The sequence below is a fragment of the Phascolarctos cinereus genome, unplaced genomic scaffold, assembly GCF_003287225.1.
Source record: "Phascolarctos cinereus isolate Bilbo 61053 unplaced genomic scaffold, phaCin_HiC Scaffold_9;HRSCAF=440, whole genome shotgun sequence".
NCBI classification, from domain to species: Eukaryota; Metazoa; Chordata; class Mammalia; order Diprotodontia; family Phascolarctidae; genus Phascolarctos; species Phascolarctos cinereus.
The window spans coordinates 100141293-100161095 of record NW_027556402.1 but is presented as its reverse complement, the minus strand read 5'-3'; the positions used below and the strand labels follow the sequence as shown (position 1 = coordinate 100161095).

The 19803-nt window shown below is 37.8% G+C and overlaps 1 protein-coding gene across 4 annotated transcripts in view; it reads right to left on the bottom strand.

The window, feature by feature from the left end:
- CTSO (cathepsin O) overlaps window positions 1-19803 on the bottom strand; it is a 51063-nt gene that overhangs the window by 16028 nt on the left and 15232 nt on the right. For 3 of the 4 annotated variants that reach the window (XM_020994072.2, XM_020994073.2, XM_078148826.1), the window contains 4 exons: window positions 15254-15362; window positions 10153-10292; window positions 4199-4366; window positions 3085-3206 (listed from right to left, as the gene is read on the bottom strand). In XM_020994072.2, the coding sequence (XP_020849731.1) occupies window positions 3085-3206; window positions 4199-4366; window positions 10153-10292; window positions 15254-15362 (539 nt within the window). The remainder of the gene's footprint in view (window positions 1-3084; window positions 3207-4198; window positions 4367-10152; window positions 10293-15253; window positions 15363-19803) is intronic. The other variant, XM_020994075.2, reaches the window with a different exon arrangement.

The window sequence follows — 19803 nt, the reverse complement described above, 5'->3', positions numbered from 1 at the left end:
TAAACATATTTTCACATTAGTGAAGTTGTAAGTAAAAATTAAAACCAATAGGAGAACCATCAGAAAGATGAAACAAAACTCAACAGAAGGTAAAAATAAGTGAGAGCGATTCGACTTCCATAGTTCTTTCTTTGGATGTGGACAGCATTTTCCATCCAGAGGCCTCTGGAGATGTCTTAGATCCTTGTAATGCTGAGAAGGGGTCAGTTTAACAGTCTTAGTCATTGCATAACGTGGCTGCTATTGTGTACAAAGTCCTCTTGGTTCTGCTCACTTCAGTCAGCATCAGACCACATAAGTCTTTCCAGATTTTTCTGAAGTCAGCCTGTTCATCATTTCTTATAGCACAATAGCATTCCATTACATTCATATACCACAACTTGCTCAGCCATTCCCCAATTGATGGGCATCCAGAGGTATCAGTTAACTCCTATTCTGATGACTTGCACAAGTTTGGTGTGTCCCACTATAGATCTGGGACTTCTTCTTGTCCTTAGACACAGTCCTTTTTAAGTCACCGCATGCTGGAATCCTCCATGAAGCACTTCTGGCCATGCCTTACCCCCAGTACCCACAGACCTCTCTGTCTGTTACCCTATGCTGACCTGGTCTGGGGAAATGATTTACTGTCATTTTTTTCTTGGCTTTCCCAATCAGGACTGTTTGGTGTATTTTCTAGAACTATGTGTAGAAGGCATGGGGGTAAGGGCAGCTAGGTGGTGCAGTGGATATAGCACCAGGCCTGGAGTCAGGAGGACCTGAGTTCAAATCCAGCCTCAGAACAGACACTTGACACTTACTAGCTGTGTGACCCTGGGCAAGTCACTTAACCCCAGTTGCCTCACCAAAAAAAAAAAAGGCATGGGGTAAAGCTTGACTAGTCTTCCTGCTATTCTGCCATCTTTGCTCTCTGAATAATCTAACTGTTGAACAGAAACCTCAAATTGGGCATATTATTAGTTTGCTTTTTTATTTTTTTAATAGTATTTTTTCCAATTATAAGTAAAGACAATTTTTAAACATTGATTTTTTTTAAGTTGAGTTCCAAATTTTCTCCCTACTCCTATGACCCCCTCCCTAAGATGGTAAGCAATTTTATATAGGTTATGTATATACATAGATCATGTAAAATGTATATGCTATAGGTTATGTATATGCAATCTGTATTAGTCATGTTGTGATAGAAGAAACAGGCCAAAAGAAAAAAAGCACACACAAAAAAACCAAAATGAAACTGGTATGCTTTGATCTGCATTCAGACTCTATCAGTTTTTTCTCTGGATGTGGAAGGCATTTTCCATCATGAGTCCTTCAGACTTGTCTTAGATCACTGTATTACTGAAAAGAACTAAGTCGTTCATAGGTGATCATTTCACAATGTTGTTGACACTATGTACAAGATTCTCCTGGTTCTGCTCACTTCATTTTGCATTAGTTCATGTATACCTTCTCAGGTTTTTCTGAAATCTACCTGCTCATCATTTCTTATAGCACAAAAGTATTCCATTACATTCACATACTACAAGTTGTTCAGCTATTCCCCAATTCCCTTAATTTCCAATTCTAGTTTGCTCGGTTTTATACGATACCCTAGCTTATTACTCACCTTATATTGTAAAAGATGTATAAGCTATTCCAGTTTTCTTAAGTAATAAAAGAGCCACTTAAAAAATGTTGCACTGTTATGATTTCATTTCATTAAGATGAAATTTGAATTGGTTTTCAAAAGGTGAAAAAGGAAGAGACAATTTCCATTCTTACTCTCTTGCCATCTGCTGAAAATATGGTGACTTTGTGGTGCTTTGTGTTGGAGTTCCTGCAAGGAACACCTCTCCCCAGTAGCACCTATGATGCTGCTCACATATGGTAACGAGGGTACATGCTCATTTAGGTAAGGCTGTGTCAGGATCTCAAGGCCCTGTCTACCTCTTCTGCTCTGTTTCTTTCTCTCAGCATGAGTGACTGAAGAACAATCCTGAGGTCAATGTTTCCAGTCTTGGAAGCAAACTTGTGGGTTTGAGAGGTTAGAAGCTTCTTCAGTAAGAGCTGATGGAAAAAGGAGTTTTCCCTAACAATATAATTCTTGGAGAAGATAAGCTCTGACAGAATGGTCAGCCCAAGCTTGGGCTTGACTTGGAAGATGATATGGACTTTTAGAGAGTTATTTAGACAGTGTGGAGCCAAAGGCTATGCAGCATTTCTATTAAATGTTTCACATTTTGGTGTTTTAACTTCTAATATACTCCTGAGAGAGTGCAAGAGTAGCTATATGCTAATATATCAAATTTTAAGTCTTTAGCAATACATGCTTTTGAATCTTTCATGTCTTAAGTATGGAATAGAAGAAATAAAGATCTGTCATTGTTGCTGAGGATGATGGTCAGCTAGGTGGCACAGTGGATAGTGTTGGGCCTGGAGTCAGGAACACCTGAGTTCAAATCCAGCCTCAGATATGTATTAGCCGTGTGACCCTGGGTAAGTCACTTAACCCTGAAGAAAGAAATGACAGACCACTCTAGTACGTCTGCCAAGAAAGTCCCAAATGAGGTCACAAAGAGCAGGACATGACTGAAACAAGTGAATAGCAAATGTAGGGGCCAGAACCAGGTCGGTGTTTCATATTTAAAAGAAAGACTAGGCTAGTGAGATGGAATAGAGAGGACTCGATAGAGGAGGCTGGAAGGTCTTTTGGAGGCTACTACAATAGTTCAGTGGGTGATAATGAGAGCCTGGATGGTTGCAATGGGATAGCTGAGGAGAGGACAGATGTAAGAGTATGACAATGATAGTGTGAATAGACCTTGATAACTAATTGTATGTAAGAAGTGAAAGAAAGAGAAATGTCAAAGATTTTGGACATTGGCCGCTGAGCGAATGGTTATGAAATAGTTATGTAAGAGGGAGAAATTTGTTTTAGAGAAAAAGATCTCAGGCAAGATATCTTAATGTTAGCATGGACAGTCAAGTTACTAGGAGGCATCAAATACAGTGATTAGTTTTACAGAATTAACATATCACAGATTAGTATATGTACCTTTGCTGAGTACAAGGAACAAAAAGCAAACTACAATCAGGGATATTTACCTGAAGTCATAGGAAGAGTAACCTTTGATGGAAACACCAGCATGTGATCCAGAGAAGTAATGACATAATCCAGTCTGAGCTTTAAAAGAGTATTCTGAATCTTTCACCAGTCTTACCTGAGTCTAAAAGAAAAAAAATCACAATAAATGATTGACTTGAAACCTAAAATGATCGGAACTTTGAAAATAACTATTATTATCAACATCATAAATCATGAGATTTAGAGCTAGAAGGTAATTTAGAAGTGACCTCATTGAACCTAGCACTTGTAGCACTTCTGCTGCTGGAGGCCAAGATCCTGGCCACTCACCTGCTATATGAAGGATAGGCTCACTGTTCCACTTGCCTGCTGTGCCAGGGCCATGGGGTCTCTGTTGCTGACCTATGCTGGGGCAAGGTGCCTCCTGCCGGCTTGCCTGAACACTGCCTGCACTGGGCTGTGCTCACCTTTTACCCAAGTGAGGTAGATCTTTCCTGAAGTCCTTCTAAGTGGTCTTAGGCTGGAAAATTGTTTCACCCCAACCTTTTGTGGATTCTGCCACTCCAGAATTCATTTTGAGATGTTTTAAAGAGTTATTTAGAGCAGATTTAGGGAGAGTTCGGGCAAGTTACTGCTTTTTTCTCTGCCATCTTGTCTCTGCCCAACACTCTCATTTTATAGATGAGGAAACTGAGGTTGAGAGAGATTAAGTGATATCCCAGGTACAACGAGTAAGTGTTTGGGACTTAACCAAGCCTTACTAACTCAAAGTCCAGCCCTCTATCCTTCACATCATGTTGCCTTGGGGACATTACATAAAGGCCCTTCACCAACTTAGTCACAGTCATCTGGACAATATCCTACAATATCCATTCTTCCCCAAAATGTGGTAGAAATTGAAGAGGGTCAGACTGGACTGAGGTCCCAATCTAGGTATAACCTGAGCAGGGAACGGGTCAGGAGGACTACCCTTCCTGTACTGTAGAACCAATGACTCAATTTAACACAGGCAATATGCAACCTCTATAAATTAGGATAATGAAGAAACTGTGCAAATTGTTTGTATTTTTGGTATGTAAGACAAATAAAGTATAGCCATAGGAAGTAATTAGGAAAAAGTTACAAATGGAATACCTTATTTAGCCAGTTCAAGGCATTAACAGTAGACCCACCGCTGCAACCAAAATTGTTGTAAGAACAATCAATGACTTGTTGGACACTTAAGTCTTCCAAAGACTCTCCCTTGATTGCATAAGCAGATTCAATTCCACCCACGACACTGAATGCCCAACATCCTCCACACTATTTAAAAAGAGAAGAATGTTATTTATTATCAGTTTGCTCTACACACACCCTGAGGAAAAGCAAAGTTTAAGTTGGCCTCCAGTCTTATCTATGGCAATAAATTATTTCCCATCATTAGCTATATATTAGAAGCAGACCTTGGATTCCACATAGGCTGACAAAGTGTGCAAATGGGAGGCAAACTGGGCTAGGGTTCAGGACAGATTTGGGTCTGCCACTACTTGTGTAACCTAGGGAAAGTTGCTTAACTTTTTTATGGCTATTATTTCCTCCTCAGTAAAATGGCAATAATGTTTGCCCCATGAACCTCATAGGACTGACAAACAAAGAGAATTGAGAAATGTAAAAATTTATGAAAAAATTGCTGGGCCTTCCACTATAGCCCTACCCCAATACCTCATTGTAGTATGGATAACTCAGTGTAGTATGTTCTCCAAGGTAATGCCAGGTGAATAAAAACTCAGACATGTCCTAAATATGCAGAGGCTCATCACCCACAGACTAGCCCCTCCGTACTGCACCATTAAATCCATAGCAATCCAGGAAACAAAGAAAAATACAAAATGGCCTTCAATGCTACGAGGTCCTGTTCTGTTTCTCCAATGACGGTGGCAGTTTGGCAGAAAGGCTTCTAAGGTGCTAAGAATGACAATCTTTAGGCAGCCTACATAGGAGGCTATTTAGGAGACTTAGATCCTCACAATATGCAGGCCATACCATATCACGACCCTTCCTACCCCCTACCCCCATATAAACTCAATGAACTCCAGTGACTCCCCATTACCTCCAGGATCAAATACAAAACACTCTGTTTGGTGTTCAAAGTCAGTCAGGCAGTCAATAAGAATTTATTAAGTGCCTACTATGTGTCAAGCATGGTGCTAAGCTCTGAGGATATTAAAAATGAGTTTCCTTGTTGTTCATCTAACTAGACGTTCTGTGTCCCAACTCGGAGCCTTTTGACTAGCTGTCTCCCATGCCTAGAGAACCTCTCTTTCCTCATCTCCTCCTCCTAGCTTCACTGACTTCCTTCAGATCACTGCTAACATCATACCTTCTGCAAGAAGCCTTTCTCTTTAATGCTACTCTTGAGGAGTTCATAATCCTAAGGGGGGGATAGCATGCAAACAAATCGGTACAAAAAGCTACGTAGAACATGTATAGGAAATAATTGACAGAGGGAAGACACTAGAATTAAGAGGATGGGAAAGGCTTCCTGTGGGATTTTCATTGGGACTTGAAGGAAGTCAGGGAAGCTAAGAGGTGGATGAGGAGGAGGAATAGCATTCCGGGCATTGGGAATAGCCAGAGAAAATACTTGGAGCCAAAAGACTCAGTATCTTGTTCAGGAAATCATAAAAACAATGTGAAGCAGTAGAGAGAAAAGTGAGCTTACAGAAAGCTTGCCCTGAGACCCGATTGATCCAAATCATTCCAGTAACAATAATGGATGACAATTGTGTAACACCTTAATTTATCAGAGCATTTTATATATTTTGTCTAATTTGAACCTCATAGCAACCATTTACTATATAAATATGAGTATTATTATAAGAAAAAGAACATGGAGTTAATATCAATTACTACCACCCTACACCATCATTTTTAAGAAAATAATTTATACATTTTAAGTGCATCCTAAAGAATCCTGCAAGGCAGGATTTTGCAAAATAATATTTTATTGCAGACTCTGTTTTTATAATCATCCAGTGGACTGAAAGCTATAGAGAAAAAAACTCACTGTACTTATATTTGTTTAGTATTTTAAAAAAATGACTTTGTGAAACAGAATGCTACTTTAAAGGCTCTCATCCAATAAGGTGCCTTCTATGCATATTTTAAGACAATAATAAAAATGGGCATTTATATAACATTTTAAAGTTTGCAAAGCTCTTCATATACATTAGCTTATTTGAATCTTGCAACGATTTCGTAAGGTAGTAGCACACAGGTATTATTTTACCTCCATTTTACAGATGGGGAAGGTGAGGCTCAGAAATGTTAAATGGCTTAATCATTGTCACACAGCTAGTATGCAATGCTCACCAAAGGTGTTTATCATCATCATGGATGATATCTAGCACAGAATCTAAACGAAAGATTCCTTCTATAGTGAGGTCATCTGCATGCTCTTGTTGGATAATCACACTTTGCTGATTGCATTAATCCTCAAACTACTGAAGAAACTCCAAAATGAGAGCTGTAAGCTCTCAAGAGTCTGCACAAATTGTCCACAAAGGCAAAATCAAATGGATAGAAGTTTCCTATTTTTTTTTTTTTGGTAAGGCAATTGGGGTTAAGTGACTTGCCCAGGGTCACACAACTAGTAAGTGTCAAATGTCTGTCTGAGACAAGATTTGAACTCACGTCATCCTGACCCCAGGGCCAGTGTTCTATCCACTGTGCTACCTAACTGCCCCAAGGTTTCCTGTTTTCCAGACCATTATACGTAATTGATCTACAAAGCCATATTTTCAGTAATCTCAAGATCTTTCCTGTGTGTGTGTATGTGTGTGTGTGTGTGTGTGTGTCTAAGATGGCGGAGAGACAAGAAGGAAGTTTTTCAATCCTATATTTCTCTTCTTAGAGAATCTCAAAACAGGCTGTGTTTGCCTCAATGATAGAAACCTGGCTTCCTCGTCCAACTTCTCATTCTGCCAGCTCTGAACCTTGTCTTCCCTCTACCCCAGGGCATAGAGCTAACATCAGTGGCTTGGAACCATGGGTGGTATCCCCACTCTTGAATCCTGTTACCTACCACCTAATAGATGGATGGACATTTGTCCTTTGTATCCCAAACTGGAACTCTGAATATATTTTCTAGTAGCATAAAGTCATTGTTACATAGGACGATTACTTTTTCTCATACTATTACAACATTGTAATTCAGCTACATCATGGACTTAAAAGGCTTTACTTGGTTATTCTGGTAGAGGTGGAGTGGTCCTTGGAGCAGTCGTCATTAAACTGTGCAATGAGTAGAATGTTGGACTCAGAGAAAGGAAGATCTGAGTTAGAATCTTGCCTCAGACAATTACCAGCTGTGTGATGCTAGGCGTGATGCCTGCCTCAGTTTCCTCATCTATAAAATGGAGTTAATAAATAGTACTAACCTCACAGATATTGTGAAGATTAAACGAGATAATATATGTAAAAATGCTTTCTTTGCAAAACTTAAAGGAACATATACATATTGGCTGTTATTATCAGCATAACTAAGATATATCACTTTAAGGTTTGCACAGCATTCTTGTCATCTGGTGCTATGACATGTGGTACAAGGATTATTTTCCCATTTTTTTACAGGTGAGGAAATTGAAGCTGAGAGACTTACTTGAAGTCACACAGTTACATAAGCATCAGAGGTTGGATTTAAACCCAGGTCTCTGGCTCAAAGTCTTTGCACTGCACAATGTTGCCTCCTTCTACAAAACCAGACTCCTGATTCTACTCTGATGCTGACTAGCTGTTAGAGCCTAGACAAAGCACTTTACCCCTCTGAACACTACTTCTCTTATCTGCAGAGAAGGGAGAATATATTTACAGTAATTCATAGGATTGAGGTGAGGGAAATACCTTTTAAACTTTAAGCCCTAAAGAAATGTGTTATTATTAATACCTCCCCCCCACCGTTTTGTATAAAAAATATATTCTGAGTTGCAAACAAATAGGTTGGTGAAAATAGCACTTAATTTGGATGTAGAAGTCCTGGGACCATATCCCAGTTATGTAACTTAATATCACTGTGAGTTTAGATAATTAATTCACTTTATCTCCATAGGCCTTAGTTTCCTCACTTGCAAAATTTGTTGTTGTTCTCAGTTGTGTCTAATTCTTTATGACCCCATTTGGAGTTTTCTTGGCAGAGAGTGGTTTACCATTTTCTTCTCTAGCACATTTTATAGATGAGGAAACTGAGGCAAAGAGGCTTAAGTGACTTGTCCAGGGTCATACAGCTAGTGAATGTCTGAGGCCAGATTTAAACTCAGGTTTTCCCGATTCTAGCCCTGGCACTCTATCCATTGTGCCATATTGCTGCCTTTGTAAAATGAGGTTAGGCTAAATGACTTATAAGATTCCTTTCTAGCTGTGGATTTGATAAGCATGTGTGTTACATAGAAAATGTAATCCTTATCCACATCCAGAGAAAGAACTATGGAGTTTGAATGCAGATCGAAGCATACTATTTGCTCTTTTTTTTAATTTCTGTTTTGTTTTGTTTCTTCTTTCTTGTGGTTGCTCCTATTGGTTCTAATTCTTCTTTACAACATGACTAATATGAAAATATGTTTAATAGGAATGGATATGTAGAACCTATATCAAATTGTATGCTGTCTTGGGGAAGGAGGCATGGAGGGAAGGTAGAAAGTTTAAAACTCAAAAGCTTATGGAAGTGATTGTTGAAAACTAAAAATAAATGAATTTAAAAAAAAAAGAAAATGTAATCCTTGTCTCAAAGGGATTTACATTTCTAAGACTTATGTAGGAATCTGACAACCCATTAAGAGCCGAGTACTGCTTGTAGTTAATAGAAAAGAAATATCAACAAGCATTTATTAAGTGCTTACTATACGGTAGGCATGAGGCAGCTAGGTGGCTCAGTGGACAGAGTGCTAGGCTTGCAGTCAGAAACACTTGAGTTCAAATCTGGCCTCAGACACTTACTAGCTGTGTGACTATAAGCAAGTCACTTAACTTCTGTTTGCCTTAATCTTCTAGAGGAGGAAACGGCAAGCCACTGCAGTATCTTTGCCAAGAAACTCTTCCTGGCCCCCCCCCAAAAGGGGTCATGAAGAGTTGGACATGACTGAACAACATATGCTGTGCATTATACTAATTACAAATAAGTGTAAAAATAAAACAATCCCTGCTCTCAAGAAATGTACAGTCTAATGGTAAACAACTACGCACAAACTCTCTCTCTCTCTCTGTATACATATACATACATACATACATGCATGCATATACACACACAAGGAAAATCATAATCCACAGAGGGAAAGCACTAGCATTAAAGAGAAAGGCTTCTTGCAGAAGGTATGATGTTAGCAGTGATCTGAAGGAAGTTAGTGAAGCTAGGAGGAGGAGATGAGGAAGGAGAGGTTCTCTAGGCATGGGAGACAGCTAGTAAAAAATGCTCCGAGTTGGGACACAGAACGTCTAGTTAGATGAACAACAAGGTAACTCAGTGTCACTGGTGCACTGAGTATGTGGAGAAGAGTAAGGTGTAGGAAGACTGGAGCACTAAGCAGGAGCCAGGTTATTCTGAAAGGGCTTCAAAGCCAAACAGATGATTTTATACTTGATCCTGGAGGGAAAGGAGAGTAAGGATCAGGAACTCTCAGCTAAATTACTGTTGAGAACAACAGATACAAGATCCATGTGTTGAGACCAAAATTAATAATACTAAGAGCTGCCAATTGGCACAAGTGAGAGGTAAGAAAGAGGAGAGAACATCTCCTGGAGAAGAAGGGTAGTACAGTGATAGAGCACTGAATCTAGAATCTGGAGGCTTGAGTTCAAATCTTGCTTTTGTCACTTATGACCTGTGTGACTATGGACAAGTCACTGAACTCTGTGGGCCTCAGTTTCCTCACTTGTAAAATGAGAAGATTGGACTAGATGACCTCCAAGATCCCTTCCAGCCCTAAATCTATGATCTGATGATGATCCTATAAACCCAATCAAAATGGCCACTTATTGGTTCAGTATTTAAAATTATTACTTAACAATAAGGAAAATAGGAGGAAAGGAAAGGAAAGAGAGAGGAAGCCAGTACTCACCATCTGTTGGTTTCTTACTTTTGTTACAACATGTTTATCCCTCCAGTCAAATCTTACTGGCAAAGGCACATGTGTGGTTGGCATCTTTACTTCTTTATTATATAATGGAAGTTCAGAGGATTTGCTTCTCAAATAGATAGCTGTAAGAAAAGCAGGAAATGGGATTGGGGGAAAATCTTGTGAATTCCTCTGATAAAAGTCTCATTTTTAATAGGAAATGCAGTCAAATTTACAAGAAAAGAAGCTGTCCCCTGATTTATAACTGGTCAAAGGATATGAATAGGCAGTTTTCAGAGGAAGAAATCCAAGTTATTAATAGCTATATGAAAAAAATTCTCTAGATCATGAATAATTCTATAAATGCAAAGAAAATGACTGAGGTGCTATCTCCTACCCATCAGACTCGCTAAGATGACAAACAAAGAAAATAACAAATGGTGGAGTTGCTGTGAGGAGGTAGGTGTACTAATCCAATGCTGGTGAATCTGGGAACTAGTCCAACCATTCCAGAAGGCAATTTGCATCCGTGCCCTAAAAGCATGCCTTTAGCCCCACAATATCACTACTAGATCTATTGTGAAAACTGTAAACTTTATATTGATTGATGCGATATTTACAATAATAGAACTTCAATATGGCATCCCTTAGTCTAAGGGGTCCTAATGTCCACAGAAGCACATTCAGTTTGTACCTTTCTACTGTTGACTCTGTATCAGGTAGAGAAGGATTGCAGTTTTTTGATTAGATGAACTCTTGGCTTGTTCCAGGAGCCTGGAATCATTCTCCTCTTGCTGCCTTTGATAGTGAACATTATTTCTGGTTTCAGTAAAGAAACTCCCCCTACCTCAGCTTCACTCAAGCCTGGTATCAATATGTGATTCCAATAACTTTTCTACCACATCTGGGGCTGATTAGGAATGCCCTCTTCAACATCTTCAACTGCTTACCTGTTCTCAACTGCACCCATTCTTAAATTACATAATCTTACCACCTGAAGCCTAATTATGAATGTGTTCCCTTTCTAGCACATTTTCCTCACTCTCAATCTGGGTTGAGTTCCCCCCACATGGAAGAAACCTCTGTCTGTTTATATTTTCATATTTTGTTGTTGTGGAATCATTTCAGTTGTGTCCAATTCTTCATGATCCCATTTTTTTTAAGACAATTGGAATTAAGTGACTTGCCTGGGGTCACACAGCTGGTAAGTGTAAAGTGTTCAGTCTGAGGCTGCATTTGAACTCAGGTACTTCTGACCAGGGCTGGTGCTCTATCCACTGCACCACTTAGCTGCCCCTGGGGTTTTCTTAACAAAGATATTGGAGTGGTTTGCTATTTCCTTCTCTAGCTCATTTTGCAGCTATGGAAACCAACAGGGTTAAGTGACTTGCCCAAGGTCACATAGCTAGGATTTGGACTCAGGTATTCCTGACTCCAGCCCTGGCACTCTATCCACTGCATCACCTAGCTGCCCTTGTTTCCATATAGTGTATATGTGTAAGCTTTATTTGCCTGCTTGCTATGCCACATAACAATAAAGCTCATGACTGTATTATTTCCATGAGTCCCAATTTTCTAGAAATTCTCAGACCCAGGTATTTGCTTTAACTTGAGCAGTGAGGCCAAATAAAATACATCTATCTCCAAAGAGATCAAAGAAAAAAGGAAAGTACTAAAATATTCATATAAACTTTTTGCTTTTGGAAACCAAAGAATTGGAAACTTAGGGGATGCCCATCAATTGAAGAATGGGTGAACAAGTTATGGTATATGATTGTGATGGTATACTCTTATGCTGAAAAAAATGATGAAGGGGATAGTTTCAGAAAAACCTTGGAAAGCCTTTATGAACTGATGCAAAGTGAAGTGAGCAAAACCAGAAGAACAACTTACACAGTAACAATGGTATTATAAAGACAATGAACTTTGAAAGACTTCATATTCTGATCAATACAACGAACAACCACAATTCCAAAGGCTCAAGATGAAATGTACTATTCACCTCCATGTATAGACCTGACGGATTCAGACTATGCAGACTGAAACATTTTCTTCTCTTTCTTTTTCCTTCTTCTCTTTGGGCATGCCTAATGCAAGAATTTATTTTGTATGACACTGCAAAATATATTTGTGAGGGTTTCATTTTCTTTTCCTTCTCACTAGGTGGAAGAGGGTAGGAAAAAGGAGGGAAGATAGTTCAGAACTGAAAATAAAATAGAATTGAATTTTTAAAAAATCAAATAGTTGAGTCCTCAAAATAAAATGGAGTTAAAATAAATATTACTTTTCCTGTTTGATGTTCTTGGGGTTTTTACAGGAAGCTGTTCACGTTAGCTTTCTTACTGGAAGTCCTAAAGTTTGTCCTTTCTGAATCCTATTAAACTCTGCAGTAGATGTTTTGAGAGCATCTCTCTCTCTCTCTCTCTCTCTCTCTCTCTCTCTCTCTCTCTCTCCATATATATATATATATATGCACACATAAATATATTCCATTATATTTATATATTATATATATATATATATATATATATGTATTTATGTATATATTTATCAGCAGCGCTATTTGTGATAACGAAAAGCTGGAAACAAATACATGCCTACCAACTGGAGCATGAATAAAATGTGGTACATAAATACATATAATGGAATGTTCTTTCATTGTAAGGAATGATGTATCAGAAGAATTCTGAGAAACAGGAGAAGTGTTCTATGAAGTGATACAGATGAGGAAAACAGGTCTGACAGAACATACATGGTTACTACAACAATGTAAATGAAATCAATTTTGAGAAGCCACAGCACCTTAATCATATATAATGATCAATGTCAGCTCATGCTTTTAAAATCAAAGGATGTATTCTTTTACGAACTAATAAACTAAATCTTTGGGGAAAGGGGAATATGCTTTGTTAGAGATGCTCATTTAGCTGTTTGTTGGAAAGTGCTGTATCAAAACAAACATATCCACCAATTTTGAAAGTAAAAATACAAATAGCAAATACCTTCTGGGTGCTTAGAGATTTAAAGATGGTATTTAATTATATAAAATTCCTCACTAGACACAGTTTGATGGCAGCTTACGTGAAAAAGCTGAATAATTTGAGTGGACTCCAAACTTAACATGAACCAATGACTCTTCAGGCCCTAATACTTTCTTTTAAACACATCCAAGCTTTTGTTATACTCATCATTGGTAAGAGCACAAAAAATTCACACCCACAGCCACATATGGATAATATAAGCTTGCTATCATAGAGATAATCTAACCAAACTCTTTTATTTTATGGATGAGAATCTGAAGGCCTCTCTGGCCTTTATTTCTCTGATAAAGTATCACACAGACAGACACAGGGAATAAGAGGAAGGAGACGAAGGGGAAAGTAAATGCAAAAGTCCTGGGTCATAAAACCAGTTATTGGCAGGGTCAGAATGAGAACTAAGGTTGCCTCACTTGGAATCCAACATTCTTTCCACCATGCTACTCAGACTTTCCCGTTCTTTTTTTCCCCCCAAGTTCATTAGTATTTTATTTTCCTCAGTTCCATGTAAAAACAATTTTCAATATTTGTTTTTAAAATTTCAAGTTCCAAATTCTCTCCCTCCTACCCACTACCCTCACTGAGAAGGCAAGCAATTTGATACAGGTCATACATATGTAGTCATGCAAAATATATTTCCATATTAGTCCTGTTGTAAAATAAAATATAGACCAAAATAAAAATAAGCAAGAAAAATAAAGAAAGTGAAAAAAAAAGTGTGCTTCGATCTGTATTCAGACTCCATTGGTTCTTTCTCTGGGCATGGAGAGCATTTTTCATGATGACTTTCAAGTTCTTTATGCAACAAAAATGCAGCATTTTAGAAAGTATGAGAAAGCAATTGGGCATGAATGCTGAGCATATATTTATTTTATTAGGAAAGACTTTGTGGAGTGGGTGGAACGTAATAAGAACTGTTAGGTTTTGTTAGGTTATTTTGGTGAGGCAATTGGGGTTAAGTGACTTGCCCAGAGTCATACAGCTAGTAAGTGTTATGTGTCTGAGGCCAGATTTCAACTCAGATCTTCCTGACTCCATGGCTGGTGCTCTATCCATTGCACCACCTAGCTGCTCCAATTGCTAGCTTTTTTAAAGGGGAAACAAAGAAAGGGAAGCTCCTAAAGTAGAAATTAAGGAATGTAATTTTTTTGAGGACAGCAACTGAGTTATATATTTTTTCTTTTTATCCCCATCATTTTGCAAAGTGCCTTGCAAATAAGAGCTACTTGATAAGTGTTCATTGATTGATTACTAATTTTTTCTATCTAGAATGAGTTTATTTTCTTTCCTAGAACTTAATTTGCATTTTATAGTTACAAACTACGAGTAACCATGGGCAAATCATTTTACTTTTCTAGACCTCAATTTCTTCCTCTATAAAATGAAGCAGGTGATTTCTAAAATCCCTTCTAGCACTAGGATCCTAAGAGTCTAAGAAAAACAAAGTCAAACAAACATTCGTAAACATAAACTAAAATGCAGAGGAGATGATTTTGTTTCTTGAAATACAGTGTTGATCACACAAATATTTTAGAGTCAGCTGGAGAAATCTAGAGTAGAGGTTCTAGATTTCAAAGGGTCTGTGAACTTGCATGGACAAAAATAGCATCTTTATTTTCAGTAATCTTTAAATGAAATTTAGAATTTTCTTTAATTATGAATCTAGGTAATAAATATTATTCTGAGAAGAGGTCGATAAGACTTCTCCAGACTGTCAAAGAAACTTCTGACACACATAAAAGTTAAGAACCTCTGGTCTAGAGCTTAGAACTATCCTTATCTAAGATGCCAATGTAGAAATGACAATGATAATTCTACCACTCTCCTCTCTGGTAGAATGTAAACTCCTTGAAGTCAGGCATCATCTAATTTTTGGTTTTGTATTCCCAGAGCTTATCATAGTGTCTGGTACATAGAAAATCTTTATGAAATGCTTGTTGAACTGAATTGAAAGATAATGGAAATTTTCTACCCAATGTCACTTTATAAATCTGAAATTGAAATAATTCACAAAGACATAGAAAATTCATCATAATTAGAAAGTAAATAGTACCATTAGACTATACCTTTAAACTCTTCAGGAAACAAATGAGAAAACTGATTTATTCCATAGATGGCAGAAGTATTGTCACTGGACGGAATTGAATTCAAGTAGATATGTCTTCTAAGACTTTCCTAGACATCAGAAATGAGAAGAAAAGAGGAATTAACAAAACCAAAGACTAAATTAGAATTTTTAAAATAAATCCAGTCCTACCTTTTCTGATTATCTCTTCAAACAACTGTTGAAAAAAATTGATTTGTACACTAAAAGCTTTGATTTGTGTCTTATAGAACTTTCAAAAACTTTTCATAAATTTCTCCAGATCATTTTTGTGTTTCTTGTGATTTCAGAAATAGATTATCATTTACTTTGGTCATAGTGGAAAGACTAAGGATTTATAAATAAGTATAGATACATTCTGTGGCAATAAGTATATTTTATTAGCTATTCATTAATTCAGAGTCAATTGACCTTTGCTGGTAAATCTAAGCCTTTTAACCTGACAAGCTGTATGTCTTAGATTTATACAGTGAGAAGCAAGAAAAATGAGGGACTTTTCAGGGAAAGGTGTGTTGGGATATCTCCCTTTGGAAAAGGATAATGATCATTATCTATGGACTCCATTAATTTGAATTCAAGATAATCTCACTTGAATTGAGCAGAAGCTTTCCCTTTACAACAAAGATCATAGATTTAGAATTGGGAGGGACTTTGGAAATCCTAGAATCCACAGCAGCATTTTACAGATAAGGAAACTGAGACCCAAAGAAATCCAATGATTTGCCCCAGGTAACAGAAATAGTAAGTGGTAGAGTTAGGATTTGAACCCAGGTCCTTTAACTCTAATTCCTGTATTCTTTCCAATGAGTCACACTCCCTCATTCTCAGAGGAAAGTGTTCACTAGTCAAGCTAAACTCTTTTCTTTTTTAACACACATTTTAAAAAAAATGAGTTCCAATATCTCTTCCTTCCCCAAACTTCTCCCACAGCCACAGAGAAGAAAACAAACTAAAAGTATTAATGTGACTTTAAACTACATTAGTAAGCCTTGTTTAACCTACTTTACAACACAAACTGAACTGGATCCTAGCCAGATTAACTGTTTGTATACATTAATGTTCAGTCATTTTGGTCATGTCCTACTCTTCATGACACCAATTGTGATTTTCTGGGCAGAGATACTGGAGTGGTTTGCCGTTTTCTTCTCTAGGTCATTTTAACAGATGAAGAAGCTGAGGCAAACAAGGTTAACTGACTTGCCCAGGGTCATATAGCTAGTAAGTATCTAAGACCAGATCTGTAGTCAGGTCTTCTTTATTCTAGGTCTGGTGTTCTATCCACTGCACCACCAAGCTGTTGCATACATTGGGTTTCTACTAATTTAAGTGAGACTATTATTTAGTAAATTCTGAAGTCTTGGACACAATTCTAACCAATCAGTTATCAAAGATATAGAGATCCTTTGGTAATATAAGCATATAAAACAAAGTCATTGCCATCCAGGAACTTGACATCCATGTAGGTAGAAGGCAAAGACATATAAATATGCAAATAACCTCTCTATCTAGGACAGCTAGCAAATGGTATGAGAATCAGAAGTGCTTAGGGTCTGGAGTGCTGAGAGCTAAAATAATGGCTTTAAAAGACATTAAAGCAGGCATGGCCAGAGAGAACACTGATCAGCTAATAAGACCAAAGGCCATCCCCCACATAGCAGCAAATCCTATAAAGTACCAAAAGCAAGACTCATTGGCTACTGGTTACTGTTTCACATACTGTTTCCTTACCCTATCTTGGACCTTTACTCTGGTTTAATTTGCTTTTAAATTGTCAAAATGCCTCAGACTTCATGACCTTTTGAATGTTGGCAGCAAATATTTGACTGGCGTTCTGTGCACAGCTCCCAAGTGTGTGAATCTGTGAATCCTTCACGAGCCTCCATAGAATGGGCTCATCTATATCTGGAGAGCAGCTGCTGAAGTAGAAAACACTGTTTATTTGTGACATGGAGGATAGGAATTTCACTAGGTAATACTAAAGATATTGTATGATGATCATTTTTGTGTCTGGCCTTCTAGGTATAATTAAACCCTGAAGAGAAGATGGGGGAAGTGAGTGAGGAAGTATTCAAATATTTAACTAAAATTTCAAGAGCTTTTGTTTTTGGAGGGTGGTGGTGGCAATAATAGTAGCTAACATTTACATAGGCTTTAAGGTTTGCAAAGTGCTTTACCCTATAAGGTAGGTGCTATTATTATCCTAATTTTACAGATGGGGAACTGAGGCTTCGCAAGGTTAAGTGAGTTGTCCAGGATTATACCACTACTAAATGTCTGAGGCAGGATTTGAATGCAGGTCTATCTGGTCAAGTCCTATACTCTATCCACTGAACCAGCTAGCTGCTCTTCATATAAGGGTCTCTGATCTTCAAGGATATAGTTTATTTTAATTTGTGCTTTCTATGGTATAAGAAACTCTTGGTGTGGGCTCTACTTCTGCCAACGCAGTTTGCAATTAGTCTGTAATATATTGTCTTTGAGAATTGCTTGGGGGCACTCAAAGGTTAAACATCTCACCGAATGTCTATCAGCAAATGTGAGAAGCAGGGCCTAACCCCGGGTCTTTCTCTGTTATGCCATGATTCCTCTCATCGCAGAGAGGCATGACTGAAAAAGGCAATGGACCAATCCTATCTCTTGGAGGCAGTTATTATCAGTAGTCATTACAGTTTGTCTTGCTCCTTCTTAGATTTCAGTCATTTGTGCTTCAAAAAGAATTATCCTCTACCCAATTCTGAAGACCAGGCTGCTCTGTGTGCTAGTGTAATTACACAGCCAGGTACAAGACTCCGATATGTGCAAACGAATTTACCTATACAGAATTTCAAGTTGTAATGGACAAAAACAAAACAGAAATTAGTGGGCTCTATGTTTTTAGCACCATGGTCAGGGGCATCAGAGAAAGTGAGGATAGCAGGCTAGTTCTTCACACCTGAGCTAAGGTACACTGCCTTTATGGGTACATAGACAAAAGCATATAGCAGAAGGCATGAAGAAGGAGAATGTGCCTTACTCATGATAATAAAAGATTGGTCATTATTTGGGAACAGTATTTGTTGCTTTTGGAAAGAGGCTGAGACACCCCCTACTCATACTTCCTTCCCGCTCACCCCCACTCCACTCTGTAATGCATGTTGGCTGCATTATCAGAATATCAAAACTCACAGTGTGTTTCTGTAAGCCTTTGCAGGTTACCTTGACTTTTGAAAAGGCAGCCAAGGGAGCCATGTGTATGTCTGTTTCCCTTCCTCCCCATCTCTGGGTGTTTTGCATACTCTGGCTATACCTGGTACCTTCCTGTTGGCTGGAAATCACCCTTCTAATATTGGTCAAGTTTTTGATAATAAGCCTTATTAACTGATAGGGCAACTTTCTGAAACTGCCTCATGAACTACAGGGCTGGGACCGTTCCCCAGGCATTTTCGGTACAATAATATCTACATCACTATTTCCACTTCTTTTCCTATCACATTGGAAGGTTTAGGGAAAGGGTAGAAAGCTGCATGAGTGACAAGGATTATAAGATTGACTTATTCATGTTAATTTGACTGCCTCTTCAGGTTTGCAAGTGTCATCATCTAAACTTGTTAATGTTTCACCTCTTATTTAATTTATTTTTTAAGTTATTCTTTCAAATATCATGTAATTATTTTCTCTCCCTCCCGCTTCCTTTGCATTAAAAAAGAAAAAGAAAAATATAGCCCTTGTAATAAATATTCACAGTCAAGCAGAACTAATTCCTACATTAGCCATTAAAAAAAAAAGTAGGTCTCATTCTATATCTTTCATCATCACCTCTCTGCCAAGAAGGGGGTACACGCTTTATGATTAGTCCTCTGGAATTATGGTTGCTCATTGCATTGATCAGAATTCTTAAGCTTTCAAGTTGTTTGTATTCATTTTAAAATTGTTTTCATGGATTTGCATCACTTCATACAAGTTTTCCTAGCTTTGTCTGAAACCATTCTTTTCTTCATTTTTAGGAAACAATAGCACTCCATTAGATTTATGTACTATGTTCATTATCTAACTGATGGACATCCCTTTTGCTTCCAGTTTTTTGCTTCTACAAAAAGAGGTTATGTGTGTGTGTGTTTATGCGTGCAATTATACATGCATGTTTACGTATATATTATATTACAAGTAGGTCCTTTTCCTTTTTTTTTTTTTTTAGTCTCTTTGGGTTATAGGCATGGTAGTATTATCATTAGTCAAAGGATATACATAGTTTGGTGACTGTGCTGGAATGGCCAAACAGATCCACAGTTCCACCAATGATACATTAATATTTCTGTCTTCAACTAGTGTTTCCACCATCGGCAATGTTCTTTTTTCTTTTTGGACATCTTTGACAATCTGATCGGTTATAAACCACTGTCATTTTTGTTAGCATTTTTTGTTTTTCCATCACCTTTATTTCCAAATATCTCTCTTTCTCCTAACCCTCTCAAGAAGCAATCGCTTAGGAAAAAGAATTTTTAAAAAGTTCAGATAAATTATCCAATGAATCAA